The 24,535-nt window shown below is 33.6% G+C and overlaps 1 protein-coding gene across 50 annotated transcripts in view; it reads right to left on the reverse strand.

Annotated features, from left to right (window-relative positions):
* The window catches only part of rims1b (regulating synaptic membrane exocytosis 1b), a 143,121-nt gene that overhangs the window by 75,766 nt on the left and 42,820 nt on the right, over positions 1-24,535 (reverse strand). For 26 of the 50 annotated variants that reach the window (XR_012406952.1, XR_012406960.1, XR_012406955.1 and 23 more), the window contains exons 3-4: positions 9,133-9,401; positions 5,386-6,248 (exon numbers count right to left, since the gene is read on the reverse strand). Coding sequence is in view for 45 of the 50 variants with exons in the window: in XM_073952286.1 (XP_073808387.1) it covers positions 5,386-6,248; positions 9,133-9,401 (1,132 nt within the window). In the remaining 5 variants the exon portion in view is untranslated. Of the gene's footprint in view, positions 1-5,385; positions 6,249-9,132; positions 9,402-13,085; positions 13,347-20,038; positions 20,060-22,300; positions 22,313-24,535 lie in introns of those variants that run through there. The other 24 variants (XM_073952215.1, XM_073952208.1, XM_073952172.1 and 21 more) reach the window with 5 other exon arrangements.

Raw genomic sequence — 24,535 nt, forward strand, 5'->3', positions numbered from 1 at the left:
TTATCAGCAGCACGTGTGCTATGATGAGTGAAAAGCTTAGACTATTCTAACATGACTATTCCTTACTACCAACGTTTGCAACTTTAGTTTGGGGGAGTTAATATATACCAAGTATAAAATTTCACAGGAATGCAAAACAAACTATACATTTATCTGTCTATAATGTGGAAAAGACACAGGGAACATGGCAATTTCATAGCAATACTATACACAAACACAACATAGTATTACAAGAGAGTACATTTATGATTCAAATGTTGTCACAGCCTCAGTATAAATACATAAAAAGTAAAAAAAAATCTCACCTGTGTGTCCACATTGGGAAAAGCTTTGTGCACGTTCTCAACTTGTACTGTAATCTTCATCTTTTGATTCCCATAATATGGCGCCGAGCTGAGAGTGATCGTTGTGGTTTGAATCTTCTTACTTCCTGTGTTGTTTTGAAATTGCGCATGTGCAGATATTACTCCACCTATTGACCAAAATGCAGTACTGCAGAAGCAACACAACTCCCTTTCATTCATGTTAATTAAGCGAGCTGTTTAAATGTGAAAACTTACTTTTTCTAATTTTTTCCAACACAACACTTTTATTTTTAATACACAAACATAAGCGAATTGTTTAATTTAAACATAGTTACATTCTTTGGACCAACTACAGCCATAATTCATTTTTTTGAGTGCAGGGAGTGTAAAAGAAAGGATGGGAGGATAAGATTAGTAAATGACCCAAGTCAGATTCATGTTGGAGCATGTTTGCTATTGGGCCATGAATCTGACAGGGAACATTATGTTTGCACTTTAGAGTAGTTTTTTCTTCTGCTTTTTTAAACATACTTTCTTGAGTCTTGAAACACATATGCTTACACCCAACATAGTTTATACCAAGCCTCAATTATGTAGCATATTTAAAACCATTCTGCAGTGAATGACAGTGAATAATGTAATAATTTAGCTTCTTTTCTCGCCAAGGGTAAATTCCCAGCTAGCATTTTGTATCCAAAGTTCACACAATTACATAATATTTTCACATTTGGATCATTTACATAATTTGACAGATATACAACTTAATTAGTTAAAACATTATCACGCCAGAGACTTTTCAAACCAAGTGGCCTGAAGCTAAGAGCAATGGGAACAGAAAAAGTATAACTGCACTTTGGCATGGGTTAAACAAAACTGAATATAAAAATATTTCAAAATTGAACATGTTGCATCCCAGGACTGATGCAAGTCAGGCAGTCACTCAGCGATTTTATGCGAGAGAGCTGCTGACCTAATTCCCAAATCTGGTGCCCTAATTTTTTTTTTCCAAATAAACAAACACAGCTTTACAGCATGAATCAGCATGCTTTACAGACCCACAGTCAGACTCAGAAATAGGTATAATGACGTATGTAAAACGATGCTATCTAAGGCAATAAGGCAAAGAAAAAAATAATAAAAAATTAAATATACAGTTTAGGTCAGAATTATTAACCCCCATTTGATTTTTTTTTAATATATAAAAATAATGCTTAACAGAGCAAGGACATTTTCACATTATGTCTGATATTTTTTTTTATTATTTATTTGTTTTGTTTTAGCTAGAATAAAAGCAGTTTTTAACTTTTAAAAAATCATTTTAAGGTAAAAATGATTAGCCCTTTTAAGCTATTTTAAGCTAGTCTACAGAACAAACCATCATTATACAATAACTTGCCTAATTACCCTAACCTGCCTAGTTAATTAACCAACCATTTAAATTGCTCTTTAAGCTGAATATTAGTGTTTTGAAAAATGTCTAGTAAAATATTATTTACTGTCATCATGGCAAAGATACAATTAATCAGTTATTAATAATTTGTTATTATAACTATTATGTTTAAAAATGTGTTGAAAAAATCTTCACTCCATTAAGCAGAAATTGAGGAAAAAATAAACAGGGGGGCTAATAATTAGAGTAAATAGAGTGCAACTGTATAGAGTAATGATGTTAATAACTTAGGTTAGTAACTTTAAAATTTTGGTTCATGATTATTAAATACAATTATTAAAAATGTATCAAAATAGAACATTCTGTGCTGAAGTGATTGAGGCTGTCTAGATTCTCATAAAAGCTTACCATGCACTTTAGCTGAGCATGCATTTAAGAGCAAATGGAAAACACAGATCTTTAATGGAATGTTAATTATTTGCATTCATCAAAACTAAACAAGTCAAGTTTACACTTATAAGATTGTAGAAAGTGCAGAATAGCAGTTTAACTTCTACCGTATTCCTGGTTCGCATTTTCTGTGCATACTAATGACAATTAAGAAATGCTGAATCTGTTTGTGTGTATTTCTTGAGGAACCCAGGTTATTCTTTATTTTGTAGGAAACAAATGCTCCCACAAGGATGCAATATACATATATATATATATATATATACATATATATATATACATATATATATATATATATATATATATATATATATATATATATATATATATATATATATATATATATATATATATATATATATATATATATATATAAGATATATATATATATATATATATATATATATATATATATATATATATATATATATATATATATATATATATATATATATATATATATATATATAAGATATATATATATCTTTTGAACCTGATAGAAAATACTCTTTTACAAAAAATAGGTCTGATGGATTTAGTAGGTATATATATATATATATATATATATATATATATATATATATATATATATATATATATATATATATATATATATATATATATACCCTCTAAATCAATCAGACCTATTTTTTGTAAAAGAGTATTTTCTATCAGGTTCAAAAGTTTTAATTTATAGGTAATGATAGGCTATAGCTAGTAAATAAAATACCTTTTTTCTAAAAGTGTTACTTTTAGACAATTCTTTGTTTTTTAACAAGGTAGATTTTCTTTTGCATCAAAAGTAGTTAAATTCACTTGTGGTTTTTTGGGAAAAACCTCTAAATCCACCTATTGGGACAAGACAGTGTTGAAAATCACTACAGACATAATTAGAAATTATTTTACCAGTCATCGAACACCTAAAATTAAGTAAGTGGCGGTTAATTCTGCTGTGGTCACCCCTGATAAACCTGGGACAAAGCAGAAGGAAAACGAATGAATGAAATCTGTCAGGTAAGTGCATTAATCAATAACATTAAATATGACATTAATTAAATCTTAACAACCTGTTGTCATTTCTGATATTTGGGATTTAGATTTAATGTAAGTGGAGCAGTGTAAACATTGCAAACATTGTAAGTTAAGCTTAGTAGATTCAAATAATGTAGTGTAAAAACATTGTGAAACATCAATATCTGTGCATTGGCCATTAGTATAAAAGCTTATCAGATGTATAAGTATTATGAAGTAATACAAATAATATATTGTTTTATACATTATATTTATCTTTTAAAAATTTGCTCTCATTAGCAAATAAAACACAAGGTCTACTGGGCAAAATGGGGATGTCTTTTAGACACGTGTAGAAGCTGTCATTCATTCATTCTCACCATACTCAGTTTTTGTCTCTTTTTGTCTCTTGTTTATCCTCAAAGCATCCACATGGGATAAAAGAACAGCATCTTAACTTTGTCTTTAGTGAAATGCAGTTGCCTTTTAATGTATAGTAAATCTGACTCATTCAAAGTAATGTTGCTGCGCAAGAAAATGTCATTTCTTTTTCTTATAAAGCACAGAATTTTAAGGTAAATGATATTTTCATTCACTGACTGTCGGACAGGCTCATTCAATTCATCAAACTCTGTCTTTTAGAATCGAAATCGAAAGCGGAATAAAATAGTCACGTCTTAAAACTAAGTGTATCAGCGTACTGCTACATTGAAATCGATTTGCGTCTTCTGATTGGTTCTTGGGATACAACGTTTATTTGCTGTCATAGGCAAGTGGTGTTTAGAGGCTTTTGCCAACAAACTGCTATTTCTGAATGAGCTGACGCTGGGATTTAGATGATTTGAAGCAAATCTATTTGTTGACGGTGTACTTCGTGCCTATATATACATTATATACACACACACACACACACACACACACACACACAGATATATATATATATATATATATATATATATATATATATATATATATATATATATATATATAAACTGTGTATTATATACACACACACACAGTTTATTTTTAAATATTTCCCAAATGATGTTTAACAGAGCAAGGTGATTTCCACAGTATGTCTGATAATATTTTTTGTTCTGGAGAAAGTCTTATTTGTAATATTTTGCCTAGAATTAAAGCAGTTTTTAATTAAAAAAAACATTTTAAGGTCAAAATTTTTAGCCCCTTTAAGCTATATATATTTTCGATAGTCTACAGAACAAACCATCATTATACAATGACTTGCCTAATTATGATAACATGCCCAGTTAACTTAATTAATCTAGTTAAGCCTTTAAAGGTCACTTTAGCTGCATAGAAGTGTCTTGAAAAATATTTAGTAAAATATTATGTACTGTTATTGTGGCAAAGATAAATTAAATCAGTTATTAGAAATGAGTTATTAAAACTATGATGTTTAGAAATTGGGAAAAATAAACAGGAGGGCTAATATTTCTGACTTCAACTTCATCTATTGCACTTATAGCCAAGTCATAAATAGCTTTTTTTTTAAAGAAATGTTTTAAGAAAACCTGCTACTGAAAATACCTGAATGTCGTAAAATGGTACCATGACCTCCACTCACACTCTCACACACATGTTGATATTGGTGGTTTAAGAGGATTCTTCATTAGTGTACAGATTATATGGCCCTGACTCCACCCTAAACCCAAGCCTCACAGGAAACCTGTGTCAAAATCTGAATGAGGTAAAGTGTAAAGTATGATTTTTAAGAGTTTTGAACTATTTTAATAAAAATAGTTATAGTTATGACCCATGTCATTACGCAAACGTCTGTCCTCGCAAACCATCAAAACCAGTAGACACACACACACAACAATATATGTGGAGGTGTGGGGATTTGCCAAAGTCTTCCATTGTTTTTATACTATTGATTTTACACTGACATAACAACATTTTCTACTCACTAAACTAACTCTAGCCCTCAATCTAAACCTTACAGAACATAACTCTTGTCAACATAATAGATCATCTATTTTTGCTGTGGGGACCAATATATCTGAACAAAATGTCAGGTTTTACTCTTCTTGCTCTCACTTTTGAGTTCTCACACACAAAATTACACAATCAATTTGTTTAGACTAATTGCCACAATGATCACTAAAAAATACAGATTTGCCACTGTATCTGGATATATTACAGTATCACAGAGAAATTCTATAAATATATTGATGTATTTATAATAAAAGGAGTTAAATGATCGCCCACCTTTTTCACTAACACTTTCGATCTCCACATCCTCACAGCTGGTGTATTCAGGCGTGGAACCTCCTTCTTCTTCTGAGCTACTGATGGACATCTGCCTTTTGTTGAGGCCTCGTTTGGGTCTGTAGGCTCTTGGTGGAGGTGGCCGTAATGACTCAGACTGGTCTGAGCTGAGAGAAGAATCTTTACGCATGATTTCTGCAGCTTTTTCCCGCTTGGCCCTGTGCAGAAAAGCTGCAGACCCAGGTTCCAGATGCCCCTTTGGGCCCCAATCCTGTCCATCCCTGAGGTCTGGAGGCCCAGTAAGGCCCATTTGAGGGCCACCATGGCCCTGTTTGAGGGACCCTTGCCCCCCAACACCACCCCCCACGGTCCTGTCCACAGAATAAGCTCGATGGTTTTCTAAAAGAGCCTTGCGGTCCTCATTGCAAGCTACTCGTTGCCTGCTAATGCGATTTCCAGCAGCTTCGCCACCATCCTGCATCAGGCCCACTTCATTGATGGCCAGGTCACTGTGATGACGCTCCTGGCGCATTTTGGAGACTTTGGCATGCATGCGCATTTCTTGTTCCTCCTTCTGCGGTTTAACAGGGTAGCGGGCTAGATTGGGGTCACTACGGTAACGGGTCTGGTACTCTTCCTCTCGTCTTTGCCGCTCTCGCTCTTCCTCCTCCTGTCTTCTTCGCCGCTCAGGGTGGGTGGGATCGTCCTCTTGTGAGTGGTCTTTCTCTAGTCGTCTACTATCTCGATTCTCACCTGGGGCTCGGTCTTCAGAGGCCTGCGACGATAATCTGGCTGGAGCTCTTCTTCTCTCTCCACGTCCAATCACTTTTCCATTCTGCTCATGCATGGACACTGGCCTCCTCCTGTTATTAGTTAGACAAAATAGGGAAGACTAATAGTGAAAAATTGTGTTTGGAGTTTACAAGTTTACAATTTTTTTTTCCAAATTTTATATTTCATTGACTCCATATCAATGATTAGAAGAATTAAGCATTATCAAAACTGATCCACTCAATTAAAATCATCAAACGTTTTACACAATATTGAGGATTTTGCATTTTGTTTATGTTTTATGTTAACAAAAATGTTTTATTTTTATATTTTATGTTTTTTTTTTTTTTTATTTGACCTGAAAGTGAAATTTAAATTTTGGTGGATTGTGAAGACAGAGTTACATGCCTTGTATTTCTCATGCAAACTGGTAATCAGCTCTGAAAAGCCTTTTTAAAACTTTAAAAAAGATAACATTTTAATTGATCTTCATTTTCTAATGGTTAGATTGTAAAATAAATGAAAGTACTATTTTCACATATGAGTAAGAACGTGTGTTTTCTTGTTTAAACATCATTATAATAATCATGTTAGATTGTGTTAATTATAATCAAACATGTTCTATCATTTTGGACTGCAGTGCAGACATGAGGATTTACATAATCTCGTTGACATCTAAAAGAAACTGTGAACTTTGAGAAGAATGGATTGGAAAGTGTGAATTTATGAAGTGCTAAATGTGTCCTTCTCTGGGTCTGTGCCAGATCACATGACCCAAAAACATGTAAACTCATGTGTTTCAAATTGTGGGAATTCAAGTACAAGAAGGATTTAGCTAAATATGCATCTGATAGGAAGACAGACAACAGACGAGATTGTTTTTAAAGAGATTATAAGGCAGGAGATGTAGTCCACACACTGCCTGTTGAAAACAGGTCAGGGCAAACAGATTTTGTTGAAATATGCAGCCTAAAATAGAACAAATTGTGAGTTGGCAGTGGGGATGTGTAACCCTACATTTAGAAAATTCAATTCTGGGAATCCAAGGGAACCCAATGATAAATTGGTCTTAGAGAAGAACTGTATAACTTTTTTATCATTTGACAAGTAATCTTAAAAATATGATGATGTGGCTCAAAATAACATTAGATAATTTTAATGAATAAATATTAAGTTGTTTTTTATTAATTTATGTTTGGTAATACTACATTACATTACATGAAAATGATTTGGGTACTTAACCTTACAGAAAAAAACACATGAGACTCATAAATCAAAATCACAAAAACAATTAGTGAACACGTGAAACAATTAGTTAAAAAAGATTTACAGAATTTTATGTCATTTATCTTTTAAAAACCACACATTGAAACGAACACTCCACTTTGTTTTTGGAATTGAACACTGTAAAAATGATCTGTGAATTAACAATTTCTGTATTTTGTGCTTTTGGTTTTCACTATGGAACCCTTGATCTCTGCTCTGTCTTCTTTCAATGTAGAAAATTCAACTCTACAGTTTAGCAAAGTGACTTTTATTGACATTTAATCATTTAGTTTTTAGCTTGAAATAATGTAATGTTTAAAAATATTAAAGAGAAATAAATCTGTAAAATAACAGAAAATGTACTGGCAGTTTATTACAAGGTTTTTGTAATAAAATATATATACCCAGACAATATAGCAATTTAAACTATTAAAAAAATAAAAGTCATCTTATAAAAGTCACCTTTTTAAACTTTCCATGGTTAAAAGTTGTTGGAACACAAAAACCAAAATCCCATAATGCAATTCAAAAGCATAAATAAATGTGAAAAATAAATAAAATACAGAAATCTGCTAATTTACAAATATTTGTTACAGCGAATGCTTTACAGTTTACAACTCAACTATAGAGATAAATATCTCTATAATAGATATAGAGGTTTTCAATTTTTGATTTCATTTAGCTGTTCTCCAAGTCTTTACCACTTTTAGTTTAGCTCAGCATAAATCATTGAATTGGATTAGACCATTAGCATCTCACATATAAAACATTTTTTAATAATAAAAAAAAAAAAACTTTTATCAAAGTTTTGATAAATTTCTAGTTAAAAGCCAGATACTTCTGTAGTTACATTGTGTACTAAGAATAAAAAGTGCTATTATCTACATTGATATTGTTAGGAACTATAATCTCATTATGGTCAAAGATTATAGAATACATACTGTAGAATACAGTTATGGTCTAATGATCAAGGAACTTGATTGCACCTGCTGCAGCCATGGTACAGCACCAAAGTTCCTGAATCATTACCGCAGAATAAGAATATAGTTCCTAGACATATCTATTGTAAAATAAGCCTTTTTCTACAAAAAAAGTGTAGAATTCCTTTAATGTGTGGTTCACATGTGCTCCATGTTTGTTACAAATTTGAACATTTTAAACACAACTAAAGATGTTTTTTCTAATTTTATTTCTGTTCATAAGTTCAAAAAAATGACAATGTGTGAAATTGATTGTTCAATTAAATTCTTCTGAAGATTGGTTCATTTAATTCGGGCTTTTAAGCATTAATTATGGCAAACAAAAATTCTAACAAGCTTGCTGGTCAAGCAGGAGTCATTGAGGTTTGTTGCTAACAAGTTTGCTCCTCTGCTAGTGAGATTTGTTCTCATGCACCAAGCAGAATTGTTTTATATAAATTTACCGTGTGTGTTGACCAATAAATTTGATCTGAATTAAATCTGGTAATCAATAATAACAATTATATTCTGATTTGTGTTTCACAGACTCATAAATACTAACTTAGATTTAGTCACAAGGTTTTTCTGACAATTTGGGCATCCAATGGAGTTACAAGAAATAGTCACAGTTTTTTTGTAATACTTTAAAGTGATCAAGCATTTTTGAAACCTAAAACCTAAAGAGTCAATATTCGAAGACTATTGATTTAGGATTTGCATGTGTGTAAAGGGTGTACAGTTTTTGGCCTACTTTTCTCTTGGTGGTTCACTGCGGGAGCGTGAGGCGGGCATTGTATCTGCTCCCTTTGGATGGTCACCGGGACCAGCGTTGGGTAGCAGAGTGTCGTTGGCACCCGGAACCTGGGATCTGGAGCGCAACTTCCTCTCCTTCTCCAACTCAGGGCCACTGAGGGGAGAACCCACACTAAGAGGCCTCCCCCCGGGCCCTGATGAAAACCATTCTCCCGATTTAGTTAGGATTTCCTGCTGTTTCCTGCACAGGTTACATACCCACATCACCTGCATAGACAAATGCACCTGTTATTAAGACAGGCCGAGATTGATAATCAGTGCAAATGATTAAGATTTACAGCATAGCTAATATTTCAGACTTCACAATACTTGAATTAATTGTAAGAAACCATTTAAAAGACGTTTTAAAAATTGACAGTATGACACACAGACATAGACACATCATTTACATTCATACAATGAATAAACACATTCACACATACCAAACATAGAGGCAAAGAACATGAGGTATAAATAATGAGCTGTAATAATATAACACTAAACAATCAAGATCAATCGGGTATAAAAGTTAGATCTAATTCTTTGCAATATTTTCCTAAACCTACACGATGGCTATATTTTGACAAATGAGTCCAAGTTTGTATATCTAGCATCCTCAGTACAAGGTTTTAAAGTTGGCAGTACCTAAAGACACCATAAATAAAATAACACGTTTTCAACATATCGTCCATATTGAAACAGGAAGATGGGATGGCACATTACCAAGAAACTTTCACAAACAAACTATAAGAACGTGTGAATTTTTAAATATTGGCCAATACTGATAAATTACACTTTATATTAGAAAGCTGCTATCTGATATGTAGACCAATAAATATAAACCTGATCTGAATTTAATCCAAGCTTGTTTACAAAAAACAAAAGACAAACTAGTTCAGTGGACAACTGATAGAATTGAAAAACCTTTTTTGCAGGAATCCGTTAGGAATCATTCCTGTAGTACAAAAAAAAATCTAAATCAGACTGATGTTTCACAGTAAACAATATTTTAAAAAATTAGAAAGGTTACAGAAAAATTTATGCTGCTCTGAAAGTTCCAATGAGCACAGTGGCCTTCATCATCTGTAAGTGAAAGATGTTTGGAACCACAAGCACTCTTTCTAGAGCTGGCTGCTCATCTAAGCTGAGTGATCGTGGACGAAGGGCTGATCAATAACGCGATGGTTGCTCTGTCTGAGCTCCAGCGTTCTTCTGTGGAGAGAGAACCTTACAGAAGGACAACCATCTGTACAGCAATCCACTAATCAGGCCTGTATGGTAGAGTGACCTGACGGAAGCTACTCCCTATTTGGAATTTGCCAAAAGGCATCTGAAGGACTCTCAGACCATAAGAAACAAAATTCTCTTGTTTGATGAGACTAAAATTCAACTCTTTAGAGTAAATGCCAGATGTTATGTTTGGAGAAAACCAAGCACCATTCATGACCAGGCTAATGCCATCCCAAAGCATAGTGGTGGCAGCATCATGCTGTAGGGCTGTTTTTTAGCAGCAGGAACTGGAAGACTAGTCAAGATAGAGGAAAAGATGAATGCAGTAATGTACAGAGACACCCTGAATAAATACCTGCTTGAATGCTCTTGACCTCAGACTGGGGCGACGGTTCATCTTCCAGCAGGACAATGACCCAAAGCACACCACCAAAATATCAGTAGAGTGGCTTTACAACAACTCGGTGAATGTCCTTGAATGGCCCAGCCAGAGCCCAGACCTAAATCCTATTGAACATCTCTGAAGAGATCTAAAAATGGCTCTACACCATCGCTTGTCATATGTAGAATTTTTTAGGTAATACATGAGTTTAATCCATTTTGGAATAAGGCTGTAACATAAAAAATGTGGAAAAAGTGAAGCGCTATGAATACTTTCCAGATGCACTGTATATACTGTATATATTTTCATTTAGTATATCCAATGAAAGTCCACACAATAAAAAAAAATTTCATGCATGTAAAAGAATTGGTCAACACACAAACTCATCAAACTTGCTTACTAATAGAAGTTTGAAAAGAACAAATCTTAGTGGTTTTATTTAAATTAACAGCTCATGTCATAGGGGAGTTTCTTTTACAATCTCTTGATGATTTTTTTTAAATCATCAAAGGGAATGTCTTAGGGGTCGGTAGCAGTGCAGGGTAAGATATTTTAAAAAAGTAAATAAATGACTTATTACATCATTATAATTGTATTTAAATTACTTTTACAATGACTTTGTCTGAAAAGTAACTCAATTACCTGTTTCAAATTAATGACACCACATTTTAAACATATTGACAATTTTTTATTCCATTCTTTCTTAGGCATGAGCAACTGTTGCACAAATCTAACATTCTTCAGCTGATCAAAATTGGGTTATTATGTAAATTATATAAACAACAAAAAATATATACAGTATTTATGTACATTCTCTGCTTCACCCTACCTTATATACAGCTTATATTTTCAAGAACTAATTACTCCCTTGTCTTAAGCATTTTCAATTATTCTGATAAATGTATACTTCTAAAACAGAATTATTTCACAAAAATATATTTGTATAACACAAAAAATATGATTAATCTTATTCTCTGAACTTACACAAATTAATAACAAAAAAAGTCATGACAACTTGTGTTTTTATCTTAATTTAGAAAGTCAATCAGGTTTCAACTTATTCTTTTGAACAACTTTAAGTTAAACAACTTTGAACTTTTAAGAACTTTAAACTTTTTTAACAACTTTTAAGTCAACTTAGTTGATGTAAGTTAAAATGACTTGCAAAGTTAAATTGGTTCATCAAAAAGTGAGCAACATTTTTTACAGTGTACAGCACCATTAAGTTCATGTTTTAAGGCAAGTACACTATAAGAAACTGTAATTAAATTACCTGAAAACTAAAAGCAATCCCCTAAATTATCTTTTTTAGCAGAAAAGCAATTTCATTACAGTAATAATTGGGTACTTTGCATCTAATTACACCCAACACTGTTTGGTAGGTAATCTATAATGCTATAAAAATGTGATGTACAGTATCTTCTGAATAAGAAACAGAAATCTGTCATCCTTTTCTTCATCTGTGTAGATTTTTTGCAATGCAAATGCATCAGTTATTATATCATAAGCCTCACATTTATCAATCTGCTTCCTCCCATCTTTTTCCTTTTCCCCAATGAAGCCCTATTATTGAGCCCTGTAATGGTTCATTCATGAGATGGATGGCTGAGTCTGCCTAAAATACCTCAGCCGACACCATATTTCTTCACTTCCTCCCCCTATATTTCTCTCACTCTCTCTTACACACACACACACTCTCTCACTTGCTTTTTTTGTTAGCTAACCAACTTGACAGGCCTGATCAGACATGATTAGCAGCAATGCTAAATCAAACTAACAGCTCTTGACTTGACAATGAGTTCATGGCTTTAAAAGCACAAAGGTCCAATCTATTGATTTTGCATTAGGCTCTTAAAGCAGCTTCAGAACGACAGTAAATCTGCTTCTACAGCAACACATGACGGTGTCCATGCTTTTTCCTTCTAAATAATATTTGATTGAGAAGAACCCTGATCTCAGTGATTGTTAGCCCAGGAAGGAAGCCAAAGGTCTGTGCGATACATAAAATGTGTAAATCACATGGACACCCTTCAAACGACGCTGCATGTTTTATCAGCTGGATGAATGGTGAGAACGGAAAAGCTGACATCCTCTGTAAAGCCTGCATCGTTTTAGTCATCTTTAGCACTCTGTGATCAGTCGCAAATGGGTTATGAAAGCAAGAGCTTATATGATGCACAAAAACAGGATGTTCTGCAATTGGCAAATCCATGAATGCTTCCTTTAAGCAATAACAATCTGCAAAGTTATAACATTTCATAAAAGTTTAAATATTGTATGCCACAAACAACAGTACTCACATGGTGGCATCCCTGATGACGGATCCCCCATCACAGAGTAAACCTTCAACTCCATCAAAATCCAGAATAAATGTCCTTAATTGCCAGTGCCGACAAAAGCGTCGCATTTCGGTTTTGACCTGATCTTAAAAAGAGACGAGAGGCTGTTCTAGGACAGTATGGATATGAGGGAGAGTGAGAGAGAGGGAACGAGAGAGCATCATGGCCTGATTGGATCCAGTTGGCACGACTCCAGCGTAATCTGAGGTAAATCAGATGTGCAGAGGCCCACAGCTGTCAGCCAGCCAGAGAAACACTCTCAGGAAGGATTAGCAATCCCTGCTAATCCTACCATGCTACTGCTAGCCTTTGCTAACCGTTATTCAATAGTGATGAGAAAATGCAGCTCGTGGTCTTCTCTACGACATAACTGAGAAACTATGGTTGCCAGTTTGATCTCAAAAAGAGGAATCCAGGGTCAATGGTTTATTGTGAGTAATTAGCTCATTTTGGGGTGGAAACTGGTTTATGATCACAAGAGTTTGAGACATCTAAAAATGCTAATATGTTCTGCAAAAGGATAGATGTGTAGATGTCTGGATTACTCAGCACTAGTTTTGTGCAGTCGAGGATGGGTAAAATAATCCAAGGATTTAATCCTTGAATTAGACAAAATTCGAGCTGCGCACACAACAGAGAATTCACTTTCTCTCCATTTTATTTTGTTGCTTTTTTTTCCACCGAAGGCCGGTTTACAACAATATCCAGGGCAGCTAAAGCCATTAAAGCTTCACATCTTGTGAAGGCTTGATTCTAGCTGTTCTCAACTATAGAACCATGGGAGGGTAAAAATCAAAAACAGCAACAAAAATAAATAAAATGTGACCTTGCAATAAGACCATTGTTATCACAGAAGAGAGTGAGAGAGGAAGAGATTAAATCAGAGAGAGAGTAAGAACAGTAGTTTTGCCGTATTCCTGAATAGCCTGAATAGGATTTACTTGCGCAGGCAAATCACTAAACTGAACTAAGTATCAAAAGACCCCATAAAAATCAGACAGTAAACAAGCTTAATTTAATTCAACTCCAGACCTGAGGTCAGCATATATGAAAGAGGGAGGGTGGTTGTTGGTTGGGAGAGATGAAAAACATTGTGTGCATGTGTGTGGGTGTGTGTGTACATATGTGTGCGTACATTTAAATGGATGTAAATACATTTCTCTATGGTTCTGTAAATGTGTGTTAAAGCCTTCCCTGCTTTAATGAATACTGTTCTCCATGGCAACCAAATCAGTGACAGAAGCCTCCAAAATAGATAATTATTAACATCACAATTATGTGCATTTATAATTGATACTTACATAATTCTTAATTTTCATTTGTGAACATCCTAAGGTTGTATTTTCAGTGTTCCTTCATATGCCCCTTTTTCCTTTGTTGCATTTTATAGATATATAAAGTATATAATGACAGCATTATAATTAACAACAACAACAGCAACAACAACAAAAATAATAAGCATTATTAATAATAATAATAACAAAGATAAAAATATTATTGTTTTACAAAAACTAGCTTAAAGCTGAAAAACGAAAGTGTCGCGGTTTTTAAGGTGGACCGAATAGAGTCAATAAGAAGCTGCGAATAAAAAGCTGGATTCAGCCTCGTCCTTCCTTATCGCAAACACAAACAGCTGTCTGGTAAGTTAGTGACTGCTCTGTTTTGTTTGAGGTTAATTATTGTGATATTGTAACGGTCACTTAATGTTTGATAAGCATTGTGTATAAATGTCCTGTTTAAGAGGACTATTTCTGTGGTTGTTTTACCTTTGATATGTAAGCATGCATGTATGGGAGCTCAGTTCAGTTCAGCGAGCTCTGAGAAGTGTGTGATAACCGCGCTACCACTGTATCATTCTTCTATTTCAATAATGTAACGTTTTATTTTGCAACGGATGTTTGAGTGTCTTTTTCTTTACCTTTTGCCTACTCGTTGTTGACTGGCATGCATGTTTTCGACAGCCCTTGGGAGAATTGCATAAAGGCCGATAGGAAGAGCGAAATAGTTCCTGTCTCTTTTTTTTATTCCATAAAGTCTCCGGGTAAACGCTGGGACACCTGGCACCCGTCACAAGGCAGACGGCAACAGAGAAATACAGTAGACTGTAAGAGACTGTAGGGAGAAATCTCTGTAGATGGATGGCATTTCATGTCACATTCAGCCTTATAATCTTAAAGCAAAATCAGCTGTTTTGTCATCACCTTAAGGTGGTCACACACCAGAAGCGCTGCTTCACATTACACTATAGAGAATCATTCAAATACTAGCTCTAAAGTTGGTGAAGTAGTAACGACTTCTGCTGTTCTGACGTCAGCTGCAGATGTGAATGAATGGTGGAAGAAAGTAGTTCCTAACACAGAGGGTTTCAGACTCTCCATGTTTATATACACTATTGTGCTGTCGAACTGTTGTATAAACGCAAGTATAAATGAGAAATATCATACTCGTAGCAGTGCGATATAGCTGTATATCAGCACTGGTGGGAGGTGTGCATTGGCACAAGGCCGCAGGCCATATATATGGGCGAAGCAGTGGCGCAGGAGGTAGTGCTGTCGCCTCACAGCTAGAAAGTCGATGAGTTGCTGGTTCGAGCCTCGGCTCAGTTGCCATTTCTGTGTGGAGTTTGCATATTCTCCCTGCGTTCGCGTGGGTTTCCTCCGGGTCTTCCAGTTTCCCCCAAAGTCCAAAGACATGCGGTACAGGTGAATTGGGTGGGCTAAATTGGCCGTAGTGTATTAATAAAGGGACTAAGCTGACAAGAAAATGAATGATTATATATATATATATATATATATATATATATATATGTTGCTTTTCTCATTAAAAGTATCTGTGGCATTATGTAAACAAACTGTAATTAAAACGTTTCAAATATTCAACATTTAATTCTATTAATTTTGTTTAATTGACACAAGGGTTTAAAAAAAGCTGTGATCCATTCGTTGTATTACTGAAACTATGCTAATATATAGTTAATAAAACCTGGGAGAAGGAACGTTCAAATATTTAATAACATCTCGTTGTTAAACTTAGGTAGTTGTTAAATCCCTTTGCTGTCAGTCAGTTCAAACTTTTTATGTGTCCATGAATTCAAAAACTACAACAAATCTCCTATTTCATAAAAAACAAGATCATTTTAAAACTCTCTTAATAAGCCCTGAAGGAGAGTAAATATAAACAAGTGAACATAATGGCATGACTAAATTACATACTGCATGTATGATACTAAAGAAAAGTGAATGCAGGTGGGAGATGACAGTGAAAAATAAGGCAGACTATTGCTTTTCCAGTGGTATGGGGAAAAGGACTGGGACTCAACTGTGCTAGTTCAGAAGAAATGGGTTATGAAAAATAACTGCCTTCTTCTCAAAAACTGACAGATCTGCTGACACAGTCTCCATTGCACACCCCAAAGAGCAAACTTGCCCATACATCACATAAATACACGCACACTTGCTTCCAGTGAAGCACTCAAGGGAATTTAATATTAAAACAGACACCTGTACCAGGCTGCCTAATGTCAGCACCAGTTTAAAAAGCAAGCGGTCACTTGATCTTTTGAAAAACAATTTTCAATTTTCATAATACCTCGTTCTGCTTAAGAAAATACTATATCCGTTTTAAAGCACTCATACAGTAGCTGTCAAACATCAATCCAAACACCTCATACAGGCTCCTGAAGGACTTTCACATTTGCTTGGCTAAGCTCAATCACTGGCAGGCTAAAGAAAGATTGAAAGGAGGAATAGCATGTGCGTACATCAGCATTTGTGTACTTCATGTTAACAGAACAGGGATAAATAGGGTCCCAAGCCAACTGCTGGTCAGAAGGGAGGCGTTACACTGGTAAATAAAGCTCATTCCTTCACCTAAAACATGGCTAATGGCTAAGCTAAGCATTTTTTGCACTAAAAGACTGTAAGGAAGAGACTGCTTCTTTATCCTGTTAGCCAGCAGCAACCATATTTCTCTTAAATCATTTTGCACTAGTTTTCCAAAACATTTCCACTAGTGAGTAAATTTAGCATGTAGTTAGCAGGTACATGCTAAAAGCTGATGGCACTTTGAATATAATTAGTCTAAAATGTCCTCATAAATAAAAAAAATAATAATAATGGTTCTTTTCCTCAAAATATTGCCTCAATAATTCAAAGATGCAGAAACTATGTAATATATACATTATTAACATAAATGCAATAGAAACAAGAGCATTTCCAGTCATTTCAGTGTCAATGACCATTTTTGCAGAAAAAAAAGTAACATAATGTAAATATAAGCATAGACATAAAATCGTTTTTTTAATATGAAAATACCAATGGAAAATTTATTTAGATTAGTGTAAATGGTTAGATATTTGATTGTGTTTTTGCAGTAACTTACTGGCAGCACTGTTGCCAGCAAGTTACTGTAACAATAACGTACCAGTAAATGTGTTTTTCAGTAGCAGGGCCCAACCGCAATTTCATTTTACAGTAGAATAACCTTACCGCTACTCATTTTTGGGCAAGCTACTAGGAAAATGTAATGAGCTAAGCTATTAGTTCCTCTACCTAAAAAGTAGCTTAACTACACCGAAAGCTACATCCTCAGAAATTTAGCAAGCTAAGCTAAAGTTACATGGCAAAAGTAGCTTAGCTACATATAAGCTATTTTTATTTTTTATTTTTAAACAGAACCAACTTCAATCCAAATGAAACATATGAAGCATAATTGTGAATTTCAGTTATTTACTGCAATTAACATGCTGTTCCAAATAAAAACATTTTTTTACTAGACAGCAAAAACAAAAAGGTCAAAAAATCCTGTCTTGCACATAAAAAATACTATAATAATGTGTAGTAAAGGGAAATATATAGAAAAGTGTATTATATAAACACTATGGTATTATATATATAAACATCACAGCATATAAATATTATATATAAGCGTAACATAAATATATATGTTATAATATAAACATTTATGTTTAAAACACTATAGTATTTAAAATATTTTATTTACTGTATTTACATTAAACTACTAGTTTTATAATTTTTCATGTGCACTTGGGCACATTTTCAGAACAAACAGTGGATAAATTTAAAATTAATTTAATTCTAACAAGAGCACAGCATCAGAAATAAATTTAAGACATGTACTTCGAGGTATGGTACTGCTTGGGAAATAATTCCTCTACAGTCATCTATCCATTAAGCAAGTTTCTCATGTCGACATCACCGACCGGAGCGAGAGGTGGCAGTAACTCACTAAAAAGTTTGTTTTCGAACACAGTAAACCACAAAGAAGAATTCACCATTCTCACTTTCATATGGATTTATTTTCATTGGCCAGACCCCAGCTTCACAGCTCTGCGAATAGTGATGGCGTCACTTAATGATCCGCAATCGGTAAATGTAGCTTGTGTGGACGCTACTGCGCTACTTGCTAAAAATAATAGCTTCGCTACTTAAAAGCTATTCGATTTAGAAAGTAGCGACGCTACCGCCACGTTACTGAGAAATATAGTTAAGTTAGTGGCATAACTACTTGCAGCAACACTATTGCCCAACACTGTTGCAACTTATTTTTATGGTAAAATGCCCTTTACCACATTTTAATTCAGTACGTGTACTGTGATTTCTTTACATTTTACACTAGCAGTAAAACAAAACAAAACAAAAAAAATGTTGACAAGTGACTGTTTTTTTTTTACATAAATGGTCTCATTTTTGTCTTCATCTACAGTAGCAGTACTTGATTACTTTGATTACAGTAGAATACCACAAAGTCCTAATATGCAGTAAGTTACTGTAAAAGTTTCAAAGTGACCCACAATGCAGTGCATTTTACAGTAGTGAACTGTATTTTACTGGGTGTTTTTGCAAGTGAATAACTAAAGTTTCAAGTCTAACAGTTTACATAGTATTGCACAACAAACTAACACCACAAAGATTGACTCAAGATTTTGTTATGTGCATGGATGTTAATACTATTTGCCATATTGTGATTTGGGTTCAATTTCCTTGAGCTGTGAATTCTAACTTGTAGAGAAATGTAGCACAGACAGTGGACAAAGATTAAACTTTCTAATGCATATGTGTTAACTGCTTGTGTTTATAAAGACTATTAATGAAGTATAGTAATGTACTTCCATATACAGTTCTTTGGGCTTAACCATTAAAACCATTGGACTGTTCAACTACATTTAGAATCTGAGCACTTTAACAATATCACCAAGCAAGTGATAGTTAAACAACAAGAAAGGTAGTATATATTTGTCATTTTACCACCATAACACTATTACCAGTCATTCAAGAACAGATAACAAACACAAACACAGCAACAATAACACACAGACACCTGACAGGAAACACATCACACACATAATAGTACAAAAAAACAAGTCGCAAGTGCCCACTGGGGTGCAGGGTAACTTTTTTTCTCTCTGAGTGCTTTCATCAATACTAGTGAATAGTGAATATGGCATAACCATATCAGGCATGGTAAAACCTTGCATTTTGTCCTTGAACTTTCACCCCTTGGCATGCCTATTGCAGTCCCAGGGCACAAGCAGGTGCAGTGAACATGCACAGATAAGCATTCGTTCATCACTGGTAGCACTTAAGCGAAAGGGCAATCCATTCACTGTGTCTACTGAAAATGCTCTATTTATAGTTTAACGTTACAGTGTTTACGTTAAACCCATTCGACTAAAGAGCAACCAGTTTTGAGACATCAAAACTCTAACAAATCCAAATAATACCCAATTCCCCTCACCCCCTTGCTGTGAAACTACTTCAGCATCCCTAGCATTAGCAACAAGGAAGGAAAGGGGGATGGGGTTCAGCCAACACATGCTAGTTTCCTATTAGCTGGATCTCATGAGGAAATAATCGGTGGCCCATGCAGAATCTACAATACTCAGAATGTCTTACCCTGTCTTTCCCTATGAGACACTTTGCATGAACAGAAGACAAATAACGGGCGCATAATTAGTCCAAATTTGTTTGTGCTCAATACAGCAGGAAATAAATACAAAAATCAGTTCAGTGAGGTGACAATGCTATTAAAAATGTACTTTAACAAAAAATTAACAAAAAGGCAAAAAGTAAAAACCCTTAGTACAAAAACCTTACCGAACACAATGAGAATTGTTAAGAAATTTATTTCATGAAATAAGTATAACCACATTATATGTTTTACTATAAAATACCTCAAATATGTTTTTGTTTTTTTCTTCAAATAAAACTATGATTTTCCAGCTTATTTGAATGTTGTCACTCAATTGAACGGGCATTATCAGCTGATAGATATGGGCCAGTAGGGGCCTTCTGCACCTACTGGTAGGCTCAGAAGGCTGTTATCATCCATCCACATGGCAAATCAGCTATAGATCACATACGGCTGCAGCCGGAAGTTAATAATAATTATTAACATCATTTATTAAATTTCCCATTAATTGTGTTTTATTAATGTCTACCCCTACACCAACCCTAAACCCGTCACAGTAATGTAAAAACAAATCTGCATCTGAGTCTTCTCTCTTAGCATAGCTGATTAACCACAATAATTATTTATATTATTTAATAACATCTACCCCTACTCTAAACCCAACTGTCACAGTAACATCAAAACTTATCAATCTAGATCCTACATAAAAGGTAAGACAGCACATGTGATGCTGCTAAATAAAATCAATAGAGATTTTATTTACACATTGATTTTCTCAAACAAAATGTGTCTTTTTCAACTTCAGGAGCTGACCAGGCCAAAATAATAGACAAAACAATCTAAACTCAAACTCAAACTCCCTCTAACTTCACTATTTCCAGCAAAAGAAGAAGAAAACAAACACTTTCTCACCTAACTCCCTTGTCCACAAAAACAACCAATGAAAAGAAGGTACAAAAGAAAATGGCGTCAAGCTCCCTACTTACTATGTACAAACATTTACATTCAGCAAACAAATCCAAAAAGGAAAAAACAGCAGAGTAGTGAGTTAACCGGCAGGTCAGATTTTTAATGACACCAAAGCAAGAGCCAATGGAGTAAATACTGTGACAGATTTTCCTCAGATACACTGAAAAAAATGATGTCTGCAAAACTGTTGCAAACACTCATATAATAATATTCAGCTTAATTTGTTTGTTTAAATTCAGCTCAAATAAATTGTTTAGAACCACAAAACAAAAAAAAATTAAGTAAATCCAAGAAGTCATCTTTGAATAATTTCTTTCAGTGTACATATTTATTCTGTTTCCCATTAATTGTAGTTTCTTAAGTCTACCCTTACCCTGACCCTAAACCCAACCATCCCAGTAATGTAAAAACAGATCTGGATCTGGAGTTTTCTCTATTAATATAGCTGATTAACCATAAGAATTATTTACATTATTTATTAAATTTTTCATTAATAGTATTTTATTAATGTCTACCCCTACCCTAAATCCAACCATCACAGTAATGTAAAAACAGATATGGATCTGGAGTCTTATTAGTATAGCTGATTAACCATGTATATAATTAATAACAGCCTTCTGAGCCTACCAGTAGACGTAAAAGGTCCTTACTGGGCATTATCTAATAGCTGATAACCACTGATAATGCCCCTTCAATCGAGGGATAACATTCGAAGCGCGCACGTTGACTGAACAATTTTCAGTAAAACAGTAAAAAAATATTCCTATTTATTTATTTACATTAGGTTATGTTACCTTTTCTGTTATTTAGCTAATGTTTAGCATTATGTTTGTATTCTGTTTTATCAAAATCACATTTTGTCTTATGTTATTATTTATTAGCACCATTGAGAAGATTTTTGTAGTTCACTTGCACATCGTAACATATGCAGTAACAAGTTGTCAAATATGCTCAAAAACCCCATCCCATATCTCTGTGAAAAAATAAAAAATAAAAAACAGTTAGCTTATTTTTTATGGTGAATTACTGCCAACAGATGCCTTTTTACTGCAAATGTAACTATATTTGTTTAAAAGTGTATGAACTCCAACCTTTTTTTTTGTACTTCTGCATTAATTCAAATCACTCACACAAACGTACATACACAAGTTCTTATATCAGCAACAGAAATGGCATTAGTTCATTCAATCCAGTGATATTGCACATTCAGACATAACACAAGTTCTTCAAATCACATTAGTAGAGTGCACAGCAAAAAAGAACAGAAAAACTCTAACCACTTTATCCTCCTTGAGTCATGCAGTCCAGGAAGCAGAGGGTGAAAGACAAGCAAACAGAGGTAGAGGGGAGGGGAGGAGGGGAAGGAGGGAGGGTTGAAGGTGGAAGAGAAAAAAAGTGTGAAATTAAAATTGAAAATAAATGGTGAGAAATGGAAAGAGAGAGAGAGAGAGTGTGTGAAAAAGAAACATGGGGAGGAGTGGGAGGAGGGAAAAGGAGGTGGGAAAGTGTTAGTGAAGCAACCACATTTTCTCTTGTGTGTCAAAATAGCTACCCAGGCTCATTGAAAAAAAATGTCTACCAATATTTTGGCAAATTTTCAAACTCAAACCTACAAGTTGCTTTTTTATATGAAAACTAAGACGGCGGTAAAAAAAACTACTTTTTTTTTCCTTTTTAGGGAAATTATTATAAATGGGCAGATCATCAACTTCTTGCATATACCAATGCTCTGTTTCCATCATTTATTAAGTTGTTCAGCAATTGAAACATAAATGGTTAAAATCCACTTGAATTTAAACACAATGAATTACAACATGAATTTAAATTTGAATTTAAACTTGAATTGAAACAAATGGTTAAATTCCACTTGTATTATAACATGTTCCTTTGCGTTATAAGTGACCACTTAAATGGATTTTATCAAGACATTTCCTAATAATTACACTTGAAATTAATATGCATTTTCATTGACCCATTCACAAGTACAATAGACAACCCTCAACAAGGGCTACAAAATTTTGAACTTGTCTATTCTTGAGCACTTAATGAAGTAGTTGAAAACACATTTTAACAGATTGCTTTTCGTCTCGAGTCTAACACCTATTCATAGCATTTTTATAAATTGTATTAATTTGCTGATGGAATAATAATAATTGCATAATTGAGGCCTTGTGACAAAAAACCATAAGTTTATATTTCGTCACCTTAGAATTGTAAGGTTCTATCTGACATTTTTATCAAAATTGAGGGTTTGACATTCTTATTTACATTATAGGATATATATATATATATATATATATATATATATATATATATATATATATATATATATATATATATATATATATATATATATATATATATTTTATTTTTTATTTTTTTTTTTTTTATGTTATACACATACTGTTTTCCATATGGAATGCAAAATTTATTTCAGGAGTTTTCCTAAAAAAAAATGGTAAACGTAAACATTACCATGAAAATTTTATTAAAGGAATAAACACGTTAATTTAGTTTATTTGCTGAAATTCGTATTAAAATATGTTTTATTTATATTGTGCAATGTATATTTATTATAAATATAAATATAATTATAATGTAAATATAATTAATAATAAATTTAAGTTTTTATGCAAATTATATATTTTGAAAAGGAGAAAAACAATAAATCGTTGTATGAATGCTGTAATGTTTAAATAGTTTCCATTTTTAACGCGTGAAGGTCATGTGACCATCAAGAAGAACACAGCATCTCATTCCTCACAGCACACGTTCTCTGTCCTTGCGGTCTCCCGAGTTCGTTCTTCCAAGGACACCAGGCAAGACCGGTCTCCACAAGAACGCAAGTCCGTTCTCTGCGTTGAGATACAGCCCTTATAATTCCAAGGTGATGATTTTCAAATTTTGAGTGATACAATTTTTTTTTTTTTTTAACACAATTAACATCACATGGTTATCTCTTTTTTACTTATATATTTTCCACTTAACTCAACTGTATTAATTCAATTGACTTTTAAAAATAATTTTACAATCAGAATAAAAACAAAATGCCTCTTTCTGTATCCTTATCCTCCTGTGTTTATACACTAATAAATAACAGCATTATCTTGGAAATACCATAATAATAAATAACTAAGCTACATTAATACAATTTCTGAATATTTCATATTTCATAAGTTCCCTCAAAATAAAAATGAACTCACTATTTACTCTCAAGCATTTTCAAATCTCTTGAGTTATTTTTTTTTTTCACCAAAAATTAGATATTTTGAAGAATGCTGTAATTTAGTGGCCACTGACATCCATTCAATGGCTACCAATATCCAACATTCTTCAAAATATCTTCTTTTGTGTTCAACGGAGGAAAGAAACTCTAACAGGTTTGAAACAAGTGAACGGAGAGTAATGGTGATAGAGTTTTCATTTTTTTAAAGTGAAAATTAACAAAATAAAATCCTGAAAACATCTAAAATCTTTAGTTTTTTTTTAACAAAAAATAAATAAGTATTTGA

This window comes from Danio rerio, chromosome 1 (genome assembly GCF_049306965.1).
Source record: "Danio rerio strain Tuebingen ecotype United States chromosome 1, GRCz12tu, whole genome shotgun sequence".
Lineage (NCBI taxonomy): Eukaryota > Metazoa > Chordata > Actinopteri > Cypriniformes > Danionidae > Danio > Danio rerio.